We start from the raw sequence: 19,378 nt of genomic DNA, 5'->3' as shown, positions 1-19,378 counted from the left end.
TATAACAGACCCTTGAAGGAGTCTTCGTACCCCAAGTTTACTTGTCTATCATAAAGTAGAATATTCGCGGAGTCATTTGAAATGAACTTTTGTCAAATCAAACTTGAACCAGTCAGAACCTTCTAGTGCCAAAGTATAATAATGACTGGAATCAGAACTTGAACCAGAATAGAATACTACCTATTGCATATAATTTATAAAATGAAGATTATTCAAAATAATATTTTCGTCATTGTCAGTATGCTTTGAAACGAAACGAAGTGCGATCATATGAATATGATGCATTTCAACTCCAAAGTCAAAATTGTTTCACAGTAATCCTCGTCGGAAGGTACATCGTAGTTCATCAGTTCATCATATGTATTCCACAAAAATACTGGTTACCGATCGTCAAAAACTCAGGCAGCAATCATCAATCCAACAGCACCATCGTATTCAGTGACCTTGAAGAGTCCCCCCAAAAAACATTTAAAAAATGCCTTCAAAGCGAATGAGTGTAGCAAAGTCGAATTCTAGCGAGTACCTAATACAACCCGGAACGCCAGATAGGCCCTTCACTGGAAAAACTGTCCTGTCTTACGTTATAATTGTTAGAGAAACATCCCTTGAAACCGTGTATCGGTCTATTTTGGAACCACGAAAAGAAGTGCTAGAATCCGTCTTTCTGAACACTAGAGAAATAGTCGCCTCGGACATACCGACAAATCAACAGCAGCCAAACATTCACATAGGGAAGGCGCTCAAGAAAGAGACCCACGGCCTAGTATTATCACTCATATAGAGAGACAGAAATTAAATAACACAGACAATTTGAATTGAAATCACCCTCAATCAACAATTCACGAATTTACAGAGCCATGCTTTCCACTTGGGAAATAAAAGCGGAGACCTGAACCCAGAACAATGTAGTATACTCCGTGAGGACAACGAGAACACATTCTCCATTGCTCGGTCGCATTTGATTATGTCTACTAGTTCACATATTCTTTGTTTGAAATAATAAAATCAGATGAAAAATGTCGATAATCTTCATATTTCACATATGTCTTATTTGACATTTTTTTGGAGAGAGAGGCTAGATTGACTGCATATAGACTTGTGTATATCGCAAATTCCACAAAGCAATCTAATGCACAGTACTCTAGACTGCTGGATGACACTAGAAGTCGCAGCATTCTGGGAATGACCTCAACTACGAACTGCCTTATACAGTACTTTTCCCGAGTAGAGAGGATTTGATCCTCCGGGAAAAGGAAATTTTAAGGCAGATAGTTGCTGGTTCACAGATGGATCAAAAATACCTTCAGGCTCTGGTGCAGGTGTTTTCAGTTGCAGACCCAAGATAGAGATATCAACCTGCCTAGGGACCTATGCGACTGTATTTCAAGCGGAAATATATACTATTGAATTGTGTGCGGAGAGATTGTTAGAATCCAACCTCATACACAAGTCTATAAAAATTTTCTTGGGCAGTCAAGCGGCGTTGGAAGCTCTTGGCTCCTACCGAGCAACGTCTAAGTTGGTAGCAAATTGCCAAAAACGACTCTCCTCAATAAGAAGACAACAAATTGTCTCTGGTCTGGATTCCTGGCCACACTGGCCTGGAAGGCAATGAGACTGCTGACTCTCTTGCAAAGGAGGGTGCTGCAAGTAGCTTCATCGGACCAGAACGTGTCATTGACATATTGCTTTAGGTTTTGCCAAACAAACATTGAACACCTGGATGGCAAGAAGATTTAAAGACTTCTGGCAAAATCTTCCAGGATTGGCTCACTCCAAAGCGTTAATTCACCCTTCGAAGCTTTAAACCAAACAGTTGTTGGACTTCAGTAGGGATGAACTACGATGTCTAACAGGCCTCCTCCCAGGTCACTGTCATCTGAATCATCATATGCAGAGACTCGGACTGTCGGAAAGATTACTCACCATATAAACTAATCGGATTCGTAACCTAACCTAATCTAACCTATGTTTTACTTCAAATCGAATATCTGGAAAAAAATTCAGAAAAATGTGTGTGAAATTATCTGTTGAATTTTTTTGGAATGCAGATAACTTTAAAGCTCCTATAAATGTTCTAAATATCTTCTCCCCCATATGTATACTTCAGTAATGATGAAATACATGTTCTAAAAATATGTAAGGAGTTGTGGGATAGCAAAGTTGATATCAACTTCCAGTATAATCAGAATAGAGTTCGATCCGAATTTATATAAACGAATGTTCTTTTTTCAAGTCAATTTTCCACATTTGTTTTTTTCATCCAATTTCTCACCCTTTTGATTTTTCCAGAGTGCCTTTACGTTGAAACCTCAAATAGAAAAAGATGACATAACTGATAGTTCTGTAGTGCTAGCAGGTCCAGGTAATCTACAGTCGAAGACTTCCAAAGTGATTTCACTCCTTCAGGTGGCAGTTGGATGCGATGGTAGACTCTGGCTATCAACTGCCTCTATGGTGCATCAGCTCAAACAACAGGCCAGAGACGGCACCATTGCGGAAGTATTACGCTTGCCACTCATTGGCTGGAGAATCAAGACTGAAACTAAGCCAATTGTCAGATCTAAGCGACAAATTACTGGTGAAATAGATGACTATGGTAAGTTCCATGAATCGATAAAGCAATTTTAGAAACTGAGTGAATGCTCCCATTTATAAGGGCCCTCCCAAGTCCATTCATTTATGGCATTGCCTATTTTCACAAAATAATTAACAAATTCACACTTACCTATGTCAGCTAGATGTAAGAAAAAATATTTAAAAAAGACAAGCAAAAATAAAAGAATCAATCACAATATTTTCACAGTCTTTTTAAAAGAATCCAAAGAAGAATTGAAAAGTTCTAAATCCACATTGCTCGATAATTTTCAATGATCCACTTTTATAAATAGGTTTCAGAAAACTGTTTTTCCAATAATCTGGAAAGATGCTGGAAGATTTCAAAGAAATGTTGAATATCATGTGAATGAGTTTAGCCAGGGTAAATATGCATTTTTTGATTAAAAATATCAGGATTCCATCAGGACCTGCAGACAACTTCCGGGATGACATGATTTCTTTAACAAAACGCTATAACTACATATATCTACTGTCTTACTGAATTTATATTCTGGAATTTGGTTAACTGTTTCATCACTATATACAAATGAGAAAAAGTTTGCAAAAAGATTTACAATATCATTGCAATATTCGTTGGCAGAGTCATCATAATACATTTTGGATGGTAGGGAGTGTGTTTTTTTTTGTTATCAATATAATTCCAGAATTTTCTGGGATTATTGTTGATGTTATTCTCTATTTTATTTATATATTCTTTATGGCAAGGGTTTCTCAAAGCTTTGCATTTATCTTTCAGATAACAAAATTCTTTATATTTATAAAAATTTCCATTTTTATATTCTCTGTGAACTGATTTTCTTTTAAAAACTAATTTCTCAACTCAGAATTGAACCATACCAGTTATCACCCGAAGATGATTGTGGATACTTAACAATTGAAACGTCGTGAAGTAACTTGGTTTGGAATCTTTAATTTTCCATTTTCATACTGGAAACGTTGAGGTTTTATATTTTTTTAGGGAAACATAGTAGTCCAGAACTGTATAAAGAACATTGTAAAAATTGTAACTGTAAAATTTAAATCCTCATTATTCATATTTTCCAAATCCCAGTCAATTTTCGCCAAAAAATTGTTCATTCCCATATAATCTCTGTTTAGGAAATCATAAAAGTATTCCTCATATTTTAGATATTTGTTTGTATAATGTTTTAAATCAAAACAAACTGCCATAATGTATTTTGAAAAATTGGGTCCCATGGATTTTGAACAGATATATTAGGAAACGATGAGAATATTAAATCTGAGTAAACATTTCTTGAATTTGAAATATTATTGATTTGATATAAATTATGCGAACTAAATGAGTGTAATTAAAGTTAGTGCAGGTGAGTTTTCTGGACAATCAACATTCAGACCAAGATCTTCATTGAACCAAAGTACATCAGGAACATTGTAGTCGCCACAAAGTATTATCTTGCTAGAAGGGTATTTTTCTAAAATATAATCAATGGCAGCAGTATTTTCCATATAATTATCTACTACAGTACAAGAAGGAATATATACACATCCGATAACAATTGTTGAAGCCCCTATTAACAATTTAATATACATTGCAGGAGAAATTTCGATCAACTTGTGCTGGAATGTTAACTTAATGACTGCTTATGATGCACTGTTTGGAACCTTTGGTGTAGTAATGAATATTACTGGAGTTTTTTCCAACACCAAATCGTTATTTCTAACACCTCGACACGTGTTTCTATCACCAAGTGATCATCTTCAAAGAGGAAGATTAAAACTGATTAAAAAGATTAAATCTTCCTCTTTGAAGATGATCACTTGGTGATCGAAACACGTATCGAGGTGTTAAAAATAACGATTTGGTGTTGGAAAAAACTCCAGTAATATTCATTTAATGACTGCTAACAAATCAGACAAACGTTTTGAGTCCTGTATCATTACACTCTCTATATGACAATTATTGACTTCATCTTATGTGATTTTTATCTCTGAATTTTTCGTAAATGAATGTGACGATTTTAGAATAGTGACTACCGAGGAAGCTGCTGTGTTAAAGAAACGTGTCTATAAATTAAAATGTTTGTGAAAATTGTGTAATTATTATCATGGATAATAGTGACTAGATTCAAAACAAGCACCACTCCCAAACACCAAAACAGCAACACTCTTCTCAACAGGCGTTTCACCAACTAAGTTGGCGTCATCAAGAAATGAACTAGACTGTCTAGTCGTAGAGAAAACTTCTGAGTAATTGGTTATAAAACTTCAGCAGTCAATTTTTTGCTAAAAGAAGTAAGTTGTGACTATTTTTTATATAAACTTTCATGGAAATTAAAACACACACTCATGATACAACCTATGAAAGAATGAAGAATAACATACAGTTAAATTGGATATGAATACGTATTTCAGAAAACAAAATGAGTATTTACAATGTAGAAAAAACGTATTATCTTAATCTATTCATATAACAATTTTCACCTCCTTATGATATTTCAGCTAGGTCAGTCGGGCCAATGATCTATTTTTTTTGTTTTTTACCTCATTCTCGATTTTTATAATGTCTTCCAATAATTTGATATTACAGGCAGTGGCGACTATAACGATGATGATGATTACTATGATGATTATGAAGAGTATGATGTAGATGGTTTAGAAGATATAGAGAAAAGTCCTCCATCTACCAAAACTCCTGTAACATCAACGACTCTACAAACCACTAGTGGCACTACCGAAACTACAACTCATCCTCACAGGCACCATCATGGAGACAAAAATAAATCGAACCCGAATGTAAGTAGTTGGTGATACTCGAAGAGACGATCAATTATTACATATTAGTAATGTACGTGATAATAAAATAGGAAAGATATTAATTTCAGAATATTTGTTTATATTCATTTATATTTTTCCATTGCAGATGCACTATCAAACAACTAACAACAATCATACATACGAAGAAAGAATCCCTGTAACCAGTTCTTCTACAATCCATAGAACTGAACCAACTACTACTACTACTACAACTTCAACCTCGACAACCACTCCTCAGCCACCATCCATTGGCGTAACCAAAGCAATCAAACCTGATGATGTTCTCTCTTACGGAGATGATAACTATGACTATGGCGAATATGACGATGAAGATGATATCGACGATGCAGTGGAAAGTGAAACTATTGTACCGGATCAAACTGGAAGGAGTAAGCAAACTTTTGTTCCTCCATTTGAAGACACCGAAAGTATGACAACTGAAGAGACTACTATAAAAACTACTGCAAAGGAAATATCACCCGAAACCCAGCCCACCATTTGGAATAGTACAACTAGTACAAGTACAACAACAACTCCTACTACTACTACTGCTACCACTACCACTACCACCACGACAACTACTACACCTCCAAGTACTATTTCTATCAGCACCACTACCACAGCAACTCCAACAGAAGCTCCAACTACTTTCCAGATTGTTGTTGAAAATGATCCACAGGTTAGTGCTTGAATGAAATCTTATGTTATCACATGGTTCATCACCTATAACTGCTCAATATATGAATTCCAAACTTTTGAAGCATAAGACCATTTCAGAAGTGTATACAAGGGAGAGTAATGGAGGTTATTCCCCCCAAAAACACGTTTGGTTTTACGTTTTTATGCAAGAAATTTGTGAAAATATTCGAATTTCATATTCCAATGTACTAATAATCAAACATGGATTATGAATCTCCCTCAAAAATAATTCATCCCCTACCAGGATAAGAAGTTTCATACACCACCGACCCTTTTGCTACCAAAGCATTAACTGTTCAATTAATTGTGAAAAAATATTTTGAGCTTCTTTTTCATCATTTTACAAAAAATGTGGAAAACCTCCTATGAAATAAAGAAAGTAACTACAATAAAAACTCTTTATGAGGATTTGCATGTCATATACAGACATTTCTTTCTGAAACTGATAAAATCTCGGCAACTCTCAAAAGTCGAAACTTGTGCGAGCTAAGAACTAACGAGGTCTTACCTTTCAACGTGTGGACGATAGGAAGTGAAAATCGATCATCCGGCCTTGCGGTTCGAACCACCGGTTAGCACATTGGTCGATTGACATTGAGGTTATTTAAAAACAATTACTGTCATGTTATTAAAGAAAAAATCCGGACTAGTAAGCCGTAGTCGAATGGAACCTGAAAAACCAAACGTTTCGTCTGCTACTGCGGCAGATACCATCGATGGCACTCATATTAACACAAAGTTGAACGAAAATCACTTTTTACCTATCAGTTTATACAGTAAGTAAACATTCGTCATGCAATTGAAACAGATATCATTCATAGAATGAAAGTTGAAAATATTTCGATCATAGTACAGTTTCCCGTTGAAAATTGAAACAAGGTAGATACATTCTAAAGATCGTGCATAATTTGAAAGTGGTCCAGATAAATTGTTTTTGTTATTTTAAAAAGTATTTGAAATATCTGAAATTATAATCCAATCCCAAGTAACAATTTGAACAATTTGGCTAGAAATTGCGAAATTGTAAAATGTTGCGAAAATCAAAAAATATTGCATTGTCTTTTCACACAAAATATTAAAATTATATCCGAGATTTCCGTTAAATTCTATGAATTTATTAACTCTCTTCATCAAATTGTTATTTACAGCACAACTGATTTCATCGGCATCTAGGGCGTTGAATGCTTGTGAAAATTTTTTAACAATATTATCCTTACTAATTGCAGTATCTCCATATACAATATTTTTAATATGTCCCCATATATAATAGTCCATAGTAGATAGATCGGGAAAACATAATGGCCAAAAAAAACGGCCCACCAATTATAAAATAGTTGGTCGAGTAATACGCTTACGGTCTTGCAATTCTGAAATGGTGCTCCATCCTGTTGGTATCAAATATTTTTTGCATCTTCAATTAATACATTATTCACTGCACACTCACAACATTTTGTAGTATTTTAAAGTATCCTTTACCATTCAAATTTTCAACATACATGTACGAATATAGAATCCTATTGTACATTATAGCACAATAAATGTTGAAACTCCTGGGAAATATCAGTCACGGGTAAGGTGTGGCCAAAAATGAGTATCATGATTGAATAATCCATTTTTTGTAAACTTAGCTTCATCACTTCATATAATCTTATTAAGAAAATGTAAAGCTTCTTGACTTGTTTGTCATCACCAACCATTCTCAAAACTCAATCCATCTGAGACTTTCGTTTTTTTTTCAACAGCCTCTTTACTGTAGGTATTGTGATTCGGTTTGAGTTTTTCCGGGTACATTTCGGAAAATAAACTGAATGTGTGAAAAGAATAAGCAATATTTTTGAAGTTTTGCTCTTCATGAAACATTTAAATTGATTGTTTATTAATCTGAAATCGTTTTTTCAATAAAAACCATGACGGCAAATTAATACCTCTAATAAACTTTCTGTAACTGTTCGAAATAAAGATTGTCATATTTTGTTTTTCTTTTTAATTAGATCAATTCTGAAATAGGTCCCTTTAAAAATTTATTTATGAATATTTATTGTAGGTATACATCCTGGTATAAATTATTGTAGTTTCTTGAGAATAAATAATACTATTGCTTATTTTCTTATAAGTCATGAAAGTGATCTCTTAGAGTTCACTACACTGTAAAATATTCAGAGTGTAATATGGGAGCTTTGCCACACTCACAGCACATAAACCTGTCATTCTATCCCGGTTATAATTTTTTATTGTAAACTCCATTTTTTATACTGAACAAAAAATATCTAAAAGTTTCTCTTTAGAGTCTGACAGCTGCCACATGTCACCCTAGCGCGGTACTATTATTTCATTGCACAACTCCTTATCATTTTTCATTTAAGTTGCTCATAATTGATTGAATAATTTTCAACCTCGTTTTTTTCAATCTGAAATCCCAAATATAGCATGTATGGTTTTGAAATTGTAGAATTTCTAACAGAAATTGCACGTGACAGATTGGTTCAGACTGCCAGTCTGACAAAATGATTAAAATGATGCATCCTTAATCAAATTTTAATTTCCTGATAAAATGATTATAGTTGCAAATATTATGTAAACTAGCTTTGATAATATGATCTGTTATGATTATATTTAATTTAAGCACTAATGAATTGAATAAAAAATAAAATATAAGTAACATTTTTTTAAAATTTTTGTATTTCATAGATTTTATATATTTCCAGATGATAATTTCACGACTTTATAAATAAATATATAATAATTGATATGAATAATATTGAAAATAGTATTGGCTCTCATTTCTTGTGAAATTTAATTTCATTTGTGTAAAGTGTAAATAATCACAAAAGGTACTCAGGACAAATCTTGTTCAGTGTATACTCTTATAGAGGAAAATTAAACAAGGAATACTAATAAATGAATAAGCACATATGTCAGGTAATTTCAGTGTTTTCTATTATTAAAAAAAACTTCATTTTGTTCTTAACAACTTTTGTTGATATAGAAATTAATGCAAGTATGTGGTATATGGAGTAATTTATTAAAAATGTCAACACCATTGAAATAACTTTATTTTGAATTTAAATGTTTACCATTCTAATTATCATAACTTTCATTATTGTATTCTTTATTGTTGTTACTTTCATTACTCGAATCGTATTCATCATCGGTAGTAGATTCTGAAGTAGTGTTAGTTTTTCATTGACTTTACATATTTGTTACTTCGGTTCATAAAACAAACACTAGTTTCCTGTTTACAGAAATGCATTTGACATTGAAAATAATTTTCAGTTGAACAATGTTTATGAATGTAAATTTCATTTATTTTTCAGATTGATTACACTTCAGAGACCGAGAAACCTGCAACAACGACCTCAGAAGCAACCACTCCCATAGAAACAACTGAGGCAACAACTACAACCACAACTACAACTATGCCACCACCCCCACCCCCGCCACCAACAACAACTACAACAACATCAACAACTACTAGCACCACCACTACTACAACCGAACTACCAACAACTCAAACTGAAACTACATCAACGACAGAAATATTGACCACTCAAAAATCCACAGCTTCAATAAGAGATTTCACAGAAATTGAAAATCAGAGAAACTTCAATCCATTCATAGAAAATAGATTGCAGCAGATGTCGGTGATTGCAGGAAAAGTATTCAGATTCGTTATTCCACATAACACTTTCAAAGATTTTGAAGATGAATACAACTTGACTTATCAGCTATTGGATTCTAATAATAGGACTGTAACTAACAATAGCTGGCTATATTTCAACCCATCACGTAGAGAAATTTATGGATTGTGAGTATCGATTAAGTTATTCTTATTGTATGATTAAATGAAACCATCGCTTTTTTTTAATGATAAGTTTTATTCAGTTGTACACATCGAAGTAATTACAAAAATGCATCTAATCAAGTAAAACTAAATATGGCAAGTATGTAAGGCTGAACATTATAACATTATTACTGACTGAAAAAGCCGTCAAATATACTTTGTCTTATACCTATATTAATTAGCAACTGAAGAGTTAAACTTTTAATGATTCTGAGTGCCAGTTTCAGAATTTTTAAGATTTTGTTTCTAAATAGGGTCTTGTGCCATTGCCAATGTGCTCGCAAACATGCTAAAAACTATTAAGAAATATTACTTTCTAGATAGCAGCAGTTGTATCGTTCAGACTTGATAAACGTTTGAACAGTCTATATATAAATCTAATATATAGTGCAGTAGTTACAATTACAATATGTTGAAAACTGATAAAATACGTACTCAAAAAATAAAAAAAATATGTTTTTCCGTTAACCAGCTGTCGCACCCCTACGAACGACAACCCTCAGAAGTCGAAACTTGTGCGAGCTAAGGATTAACAAGGTCTTACCTTTTAATGTGTGATTCCTAACACGGGTTGGACGATAGCAAGTGAAGATCGATCGTTCAGACTAGGGCTTGAACCACCGACCAACACGGCAGTCAATTCGAGTGAGTGAACAAAGCACCCACGCCGAACCGCTTGGCTACCGACCGACCGACAATGGATAGATTCAGTTTAATAAAGTCAGAAGAAATAACATACATAAAAATCTTTAAAATAACAATTTATGCCTCACATTGAACAGATATAGATGATGTCTTCATGGAACCAGAACCTGTTATTGGCATTGCTTTAGATTTTGCCAAACAAACATTGCACACCTGGATGGCAAGAAGATGTGAAGACTTCTGTTGTTGGACTACAGTAGTGATGATCTTCCATGACTAAGAGGCCTCCTTACAGTTCACTGTCGTCTGAATCATCATATGCAGAGAGACTCGGAATGTCGGAAGACAGTGTGTGTCGCCTCTGTTTGGAACATGATGAAACAGCAGAGCATATACTTTGTGCCTGCCCCGCTGCGCACCGAATTAGGTTTTCAGAGTTTGGTAGAACCACACTTTTACCATCTGACCTGAAAGATCACTCACCATATAAACTAATCGGCTGAAACTCGGTTGACAAGTCAAGAAGAGTACTCCGACCACGCCACTGAAGATGAAGTTGCGGTCGAAACGTTTGGAAATTATAACCAAAGACCACGGCAACACCCGGAAACCATCCAAAACATTGATGCCAGCCGTTAAAGCCTACATTCCTATATTAATCGGCTTCGTCAGGAAGCTGGGTTCATTTGGTCGAGTTTGAATATGTGTGAGCCACAATAAACCCTTGCGGGTTGCGGTGGAGGATCGAATAGGCCCCCTCACTTTTGACCTAACCTAAATAGAATTTGGAACCTCCAGCATGAAATGAATCTATTGAAAATACTTTTCCCTCGCCAGAACAAAAACGCTGTCTCTCAACGCGCGATGATGCTAACTTGGTTAGCGGAACGCGCGTCAAGAGGCAACATTTTGTTCTAGTTTTCGCGATTCGGTAACCAAGTTAGTATCATCTCCTGATGATGCTAACGCAAAATGCGCGTCAGGACGCAGCATTTTTGTATTGATGATTGAAAAGTGTTTTCAATAGATATTAATGAATTTCAAACATCCCGACCTCTGCTGATATATCATCTATATAAATCAGGAAGAGTAAGAGACCGAGAACAATACGAGGTCTGTTCAAAAAATGAGGTTAATTTTAATTTTTCTCAAAAATATTAATTTACCTCTCATATTCAATACCCTTGTGCCAGCGTTTTTTTCAAACTTCGAGGCAGGTCTGATATGCACTTTTCAGTATGTCCTTGAGCTCTCTTAGTAATTCTGTTTTATCTCCTCAATCGTCGCGAAACGCTGTCCTTTCATGGATCTCTTCAATTTTATTTGGAACAGTAAAAACTCGCAGGGAGGCAAATCTGATGAATACGGTGGCTGAGGCATGATTACGATGTTGTTTTTGACCAATACATTTCGAACAAGCAATGACGAATGAGCAGGTGCATTATCGTGATGCAAAAGCCATGAATTGTTTTTCCAAGATACCGAACATTTTTTTCGTATTGCTTCTCGCAAGCGGGGCATAACTTCAAGATAATACTCCTTGTTGACCTTACGACTATGTAGCAAGAACTCCTGATGTACTACGCCACGGTACTCGAAGAAAAGAGTGAGCAGAACCTTAGAATTTGATCGAATTTATGCCTCAAATATAATATTTACTTAAAACTTCGGGTATATCACAAATATCTTCGATAAAATCTTGTTCAGAAATCTAAAATTTTATTCCAATCACACGTCTTTACTTTCTCCTTTTTCACATTTTAGGTGCATCTTTATCCAAAATAACAAGCCTTATCTGAAAGTATCTATATTTTCTCATAACATCTACCAATCATGGCATTAGCAAGCCTTAGCTCGCACAAGTGTCGACTTCTGAGTGTTGTCATCCATAGGGAGGATGACAACCTTTGCACATTACAAGGAAAATCAATTTGAGCAAATAAATATTTTCACAGACAGACAGGATGCACTTGGGACACTTTCGAACCCAAAAGTGACATAAAGACTGGTTTGGGAATTCCGTGAAGAACTGAGGAAACTGGCGGACAGTAATAGATTGACTATATACTGGGTACCAGGGCACTGAGGCCATGCCAAAAGCTGATGAGTAATCCAGTAATGGATCATCAACTCCATATATAGGACCTGACCTAGCTATGGGGGTACCAAAGTCTTTAGCACGGAACCATATTAGAAAATGAAGCTTCAAGAAACAGAGTACTGGGAAAACATAGAGAGTATATAGAAAAACCTTATGTAATAATAATAATAATAATAAATGGCTTTTATTTTTATCTTGGCGGAGTTTAGCTTACGCTATTCTACCACTCAATAAAGGTAGAACCCGAAACAAGAACTGAAAAATCGCTTCAACAAAGCAGGGATTGGCTCAGAACAACTACTGAGTTGCTATTCACTGAACACTGTCCATTGAGAGGACACCTGAACAAAATAGCACTGTAAAACGAAAACGTCAACTGCAGGAAATGCAAATGGGCAACCCAAACTATGTAGAGAAGAATATAATTTACATCCAGCATGGGACCTGTACAAACAAGTACAGATTACAAGATTATTGGAATGGTTGTCATGAAAAAGATGGGGAAAAACGCAATAAGCCCATGAGGCTGCAATTTCAAGAAATCATTCAAATACCTCACACCGATCCTAATCATAGTTTTTTCAGTGTTGGGCGGTAGTTGATACTAGATGACGCCCACGCCCACCAGGCGTGGGCGTGACACAGTAAAGGAGTTTCTCAAGTTCAAGAGAAAAATTCTACATATTGTAATAGATTCAGCAACAATCAAACGAAAATGCATAAAGATCTTTTCAGAAATGCCAAAAACGGAATTGAAAAGCCAAAATGAAAACGTAGAAATCAATATTGGAATTAGATTCCATAGTGGGGTTCCCAAAATCGACAAACTGAGTTTCAGAACTTTTATGACAGCTTTTTGTATTACTAAATGGAAGTTGTTCCCTTCACAACCATCTGAAAACATGAATAATAACAAATCCAAACAAACAAACAGAAATATACTTATAACAGAAATGTACTAATATACTTGCCTGCTTTCAAGGTTACTCTTGCAGGGGTGCGAGGTGCGATATGATTATCCTTTATGAAAGGATATTAAGATTTCAAAATATTTTTTAAGTACTCCTAGTGGTAAATATCGTCAAACTTTTATAATCTATAAGTGATCATTAAATGTGTGAGCTTGAGCTATAATGAAAGGAATAAATTGCATGAGAGAGTATGTCTGATGACCAATAACATCTTTCTTTTTGAATATATGCGTGCCTTCTACATGAATAAATTGCAGTTTGCTTATTTCAATAATTTTTAAACTACTCGTAAATTTTATATCTGATACCAACCTGAAAATATATTTTTAAGGTACCTACAATAAAAATTTTATGAAATTATATTTTTCAGGCCTTTGGAAGAGGATGTATCAAAGTGGGTGTTTTGGGTTAAGGCCTTCGATAGAGAAGGTGGATCAGAGCAAGAAAAACTCAATATCCAGGTCCAACAACATAAACTCGATTTGGTAGTCAACCACGAATTTTCTGTTTATATCAGAATAGAAAAACACCAAGAATTTTCTCATTACGTTGATTGGTCTTTGAGAGTTTTGAGAGCTCTGGGAAAGATTTTCAATACAAATATGTCAGAAATCACTGTGAGGCGAATCAATTATACCAACGAGCCAGTTACCTTTACTTGGTCTAATGATTCCATACCAACGAATTACTGCGCTAAGACTGAAATAGAGGAACTTTTCAAGGTGAGACAATAAAATGTATACGGAGCTGTATATTTTGAAAGTTTATTCCTGTTTCGTGTTCACTCAGACATATTGAAATATTGATTTGTTATTTTGTTTTCAGACTTTGACAGCCAACGATAGAGGAGATCCTTCTAGAGAGTTGAATCATGCACTTGCGCCTGAACTGAGAGTCAAGAAAGTTACTTTCCGAGAGCTGGGAGTTTGCGAGCAACCAATGACACCAGTCACACCTCCTATGAATTTCTCTCCAATTTTGAGAAACCCTGTAGATCATGTGAATGCTACTGTTGGAGAACTACTAGTGTACAAAGTAAAAGATGTAAGTATTTCATATAATATGATAGAACTGACCGATATTTATAACGTATTCAAAAAACACACTTCAATGCGAGATTTACACTTGAAACAGGTGAAAATCTCACATTACAGTGTGTTTTTTGAATGCAGTATTTTATATTTTCAAAGTATTATTTAGATGAATATTGATATTTTTTGATAGACATTTTTTGCGAAGGAGTCAAAGTTTCTAATCAACCAGAAAAGTTTGGCTTGAAAAGTAAAGTTCAAGAACATGTAGTATTTATAAATTTTGGACGTTTCAGAATGCTCGCCCTGTCAATTCTCAAAACTGATTTTTTTAAACGGTAAAGGGCTTTCCGAAACAAGGGCATTTACAAAAAATATCCAAGTATACAGGGTGTATCTTGGACATATAATGATGTCAAAATTATCAGTTAAATGTTCACGAGTGGTTACACGAAGTGAGCAGGTGCCCTGATGTGTGTAAAACTCATATTTCGTCTTAGTTACAAAGGTCCTCTAACAATTTTGGCAACATGTCTTCTAGAAATTGTCTAAACGTTACATAATTGAGTCGTGGAGGAAGAAAATGCAGAAAATGCGGAACTGATCACCAAAAATTTCCGCTCAGACTTTCACCGAAGGTATCTCTGCTAGGATACCTTTTTGTCGATAGTTATATACCTACTGGTAATCCAAGAGGCCACTATTCTCAATCAACTGTTAAATTCAGAAAAAAACTGTTTATATGACTGTCACTTTATATTTTAGGATACATTCTATGATCCAGAAGATGTAGATCCCAGAATGCTCAACATATCATTACTAACTGGAGACAGACAGCCAATACCTCCTGATAATTGGTTACAATTTGACAATAAAAATAGGGAATTTTTTGGTATACCACGAAAGGTTGGCCGCAGTGAATATCAACTCATTTGTGTCGATAGTGGTGGACTTCCAGCTACTGATAGTTTGGAAGTGTTCGTTTATCCTGCTGCAAAAACACCTTATAATGTAGAATTTAGTATGACTATCAATGAGTTGCCGCATGAGACTTTCATCAATAGTGCTTCATTGCAGAAAAAATTTGTTGAAAAATTAGTGGTAAGTACTGCTTTGTTCGAACATTACATACCTATATTTAGCGATATATATTTATTTCCAATTCTGAAGGGAAAGACAGGTTTTTACTTTTTCTTATAGTCAAAATATATAAAACACGACTCGCTACTGATAAACAGAAAATTTTTCTTTGTAAAAAGTATTTCGAATCTACGCAATAATTTATCAGAATAATAATAATTGCTTTTATTGAAAAAATGCAGTACAACATATAGTAGGTATAAAAAAAACAGGCAGTTCTTAAATGATATCCTACATTTTTGTCAAAATGCAGAATTCAGGTTCTGATCTTGTCATTTGAGTAACGCAATCAGAGCTTGCTCTTCCATTCAACCGTCATGAAGTTGAAGTTTACCTTTTTTACAACTGTATGGAGGTCACTATTAGAATTTTCACCTGGGAGGTGAAAAATATAACAAGGTTAATGAAAAAATCCTAATTTTCTCATTAGAAAAAAATTACATCTGTTCAATATCTGTTTTTTAATTTTTTGTAAAGGCAATAACAGAATAATGTAGATGAAGTTGTCAAAAAAGGTCAAAATAATCGTAGGGTAATCATTTTTTATTAAAATGATTTATAATTGGATTTGATTAGAGATCAACATATTATTTGCAAATAAAGAGGTTGCATGTTGTATTACAGTGATTGGCAGAATGATGTGAAAAAAATATTTTCACAAAAATTGAACAATTGAAACATTTCTGTCTTTGAAAACCTAAAAAAAATATTTTAACTTTGACATAATGTACAAATTTATTAAAGAGTATGTGTCAGAAGTCAAACCAATGTAAATATATAGAAAAATAGTTTTGGGTGTCTTTATCGACAAATTCATATGGAAAAGCGAAACTAAAACTTCTAGCATAAAATAAATCCAAAAAAAGTACTTTTCTCAATCATCATAAATGCAATACTCTTCTCGACGCGCGTTTTACTAATTAAGTTGGCGATTACAGGAAATGAAGAAAACTAGATGTTTTTGAGAGGATAAATGCTATTTAGGGAGCGTCATGGCTATTCACAGTCTGGTCAGTCATATGAAGAATAGCAAGATCATTTCATCTTCAATTAGATAAATCATTGCGAGAAAAATATCCGTATGAAGGTGGATTCGAACTCATGATCTTTGAATTATCAGTCAGGCATACTACTACTGCGCTAATTTACTTCCGTGGAAATATACCATTTAGATGTAGGTACTTCCTTAGCTAAATAGAAATTTTCAAAGAAATTATAGAAAACATTTAGTTTTTTATGAACTACCAGTTACATTTCTGAAATATAGTATTGTAATCTTTTTTACTCAGACCAGAACAAGCATTATTAGTAATATTGTTCAAAATGTAGAAAGATCTTCCCATATAAGAACATATATCTAACGTTTCTAAGTTGATATATCATTGACAACTTCTCAGATGACGACTTAGTGACTTTCACAGTATTGAATGAATATCAGGAAGTATAATGTTCATAACAGATGGTCAATTTCGTTCTACTTAGCAGATATCGTCATCTTCGGCAATATCATATTACCAATATGTGAACTACAGAACAATTTATAGTATTAAAATCTGTTAAAAACTTCTAAAAGTTTTATATCAATTTAGCACAGAACCTAAAAGAAACTAATAAACTCTTCCAAACAATTATTTAGATTCATTTTGTCATAAGGATAAATGGCATTAATGAAAAAAATACGTGACCTTGAATTGAAAAGATGATATTATTAAGGAAAGATTAGTTTTTGGGAAATTTGTTTTGAAGATAATTTTATTTTCTTCATGTCTTCGGAAGTTTCCCTATTTTTTATTTTGACGATGGAGAATCAGGAAGCCAAAACATTTTCCTCCAATACTTAACTGATGATTCAATAAATATCTGTTTTACCTTCATTTCCAAGGTTGTTGAAATGCATTATATTAAATTCATACAAATTCATTCATTTGAATAGTTTAGGAATTCAATGAAGGTTGAGGATTGGTAAAAATTGGCAACAATAATTGTTATTATTTCAATTAATTATTATTAATTGTCACCATTTATTATTCTCATAACCTATGAAATAGCTTCAATGATAAATTTGTATTGAAATTAAAATTTCCTATATGGGAGTTTAGTAAAACTCAGTGTTAATATAAATATAAATTTTATGTAGATATGAAGTTAGAAAATATTTAATTTTTGGGTGGAAAATATTATGTTTTTGAATATATTTTTTTATGTATGTTTTAAATTTTTTGGTCATGCAATGTAGCTCTTATGTACAAATAATATAGACTAGACATCACATATAAAAATCAGTTAACATGGTTATAAATAACGTATTTTGTTATCATTTAATAAATGTATAAATAAGCAGTGTGTTTGGTATGTGACAGTTTAAGTGTTTGAGTGGTTTAGAATTGTGTTAAAATCACAGTGTTCAGAAAAAGGAGTTCTACATTTGTAGTATATTTTGGACTTGATTCTTTCATCATTTATCCATCAATTTGCTGTAATCGTGTAGATAAGGTGCCAGTTGTTATCACAAAAAAACCACGACGTTTCTTCTCATTATTTTTGTTCTGCACTTGTATTGAACTTTAAACCAGTGGTGTGCTGATTATATTGGAGCCGCCAAAATGGATAAATGTGGTTATTGTAAAAATGAATTCAAAGACGATGATAAACTTGTTTGCTGTGACAATTGTCTTATAACATTACATGGCAGCAAAAAATGTACTAATCTTGGTGAAACTGAATAGCGTGCTGTCATACTACAGAATCGATCATAAATGTTTTTATGCAAAGATTGTCGTACTGCAATGAAAAGTGCTCCTGCTATCTTGAGACAGCTAAGTGCTTTTCGTGATGAATTGATGGCATTAAAGGATGAAGTTCAAATTTTGAAGCAACACATAAATAATCCTGTTCAAGTAAATTTGGATTGTCAAACTGAAATAGAAGAAAGATCCAAGCGTCGGTCTAATCTTATCATTTTTGGCTTGGACGAACATGATCAAACTGAACAAGAAGAGAATGTCAGAAACAGTGTCAGAGCTGAAGTGTCGGAAATCATTAAAATCGTTCAACCCAACATTGACATATCCGAACTAAGACCTATTCGACTGGGCCGTTTTGATTCTGCAAAAAAAACGGCCTGTTAGAATTAGTCTCGCAAATGAAAAACTTGTTCAAGATATTATCAGGAATACAAAAAATCTTGCAAATTCTAGATTCAAGAATAAAATCAGATCATCCCTAGATAAAACCCCACAGCAACAGGAATTGTACAAGAAAACCCGTGACATACTAAATGAACGTATACAGGCTGGCGAATCAAACCTGATTATAAGATATAAAAATAATATTCCTGTAATTGAAGCAAAAAATTAGAACTGCTCAACAGTATCCATGGAGTCACCTGCTATTTTCAAAATGTTCGCAGAATTCCTTCAAAATGTGAAGCTTTGTATTCTGCTGTAGTCAGGAGGAATTCGATCTTATTGCTTTATGCAAAACTAATTTATCGTCTGACGTCTCCAATAGTGAATATTTTTCTGAAAGTTACAGTGTTCAAAAAAGACCGTATATT

At 33.8% G+C, this 19,378-nt stretch overlaps 1 protein-coding gene across 1 annotated transcript in view; it reads left to right on the top strand.

The window, feature by feature from the left end:
- The window catches only part of Dg (Dystroglycan), a gene marked incomplete at its 5' end in the record, with an annotated part of 473,071 nt that overhangs the window by 442,320 nt on the left and 11,373 nt on the right, over positions 1–19,378 (top strand). The window contains 7 exon segments of the mRNA XM_074178137.1: positions 2,293–2,599; positions 5,168–5,373; positions 5,501–6,073; positions 9,408–9,898; positions 14,022–14,373; positions 14,477–14,695; positions 15,448–15,783. Of these exon segments, the coding sequence (XP_074034238.1) occupies positions 2,293–2,599; positions 5,168–5,373; positions 5,501–6,073; positions 9,408–9,898; positions 14,022–14,373; positions 14,477–14,695; positions 15,448–15,783 (2,484 nt within the window).

The sequence above is a fragment of the Leptinotarsa decemlineata genome, unplaced genomic scaffold (genome assembly GCF_025532065.1).
Source record: "Leptinotarsa decemlineata unplaced genomic scaffold, Ldec_3_MD MMD2_tig00003348_RagTag_RagTag, whole genome shotgun sequence".
Lineage (NCBI taxonomy): Eukaryota > Metazoa > Arthropoda > Insecta > Coleoptera > Chrysomelidae > Leptinotarsa > Leptinotarsa decemlineata.
This window is presented reverse-complemented; position numbering and strand designations above follow the sequence as displayed.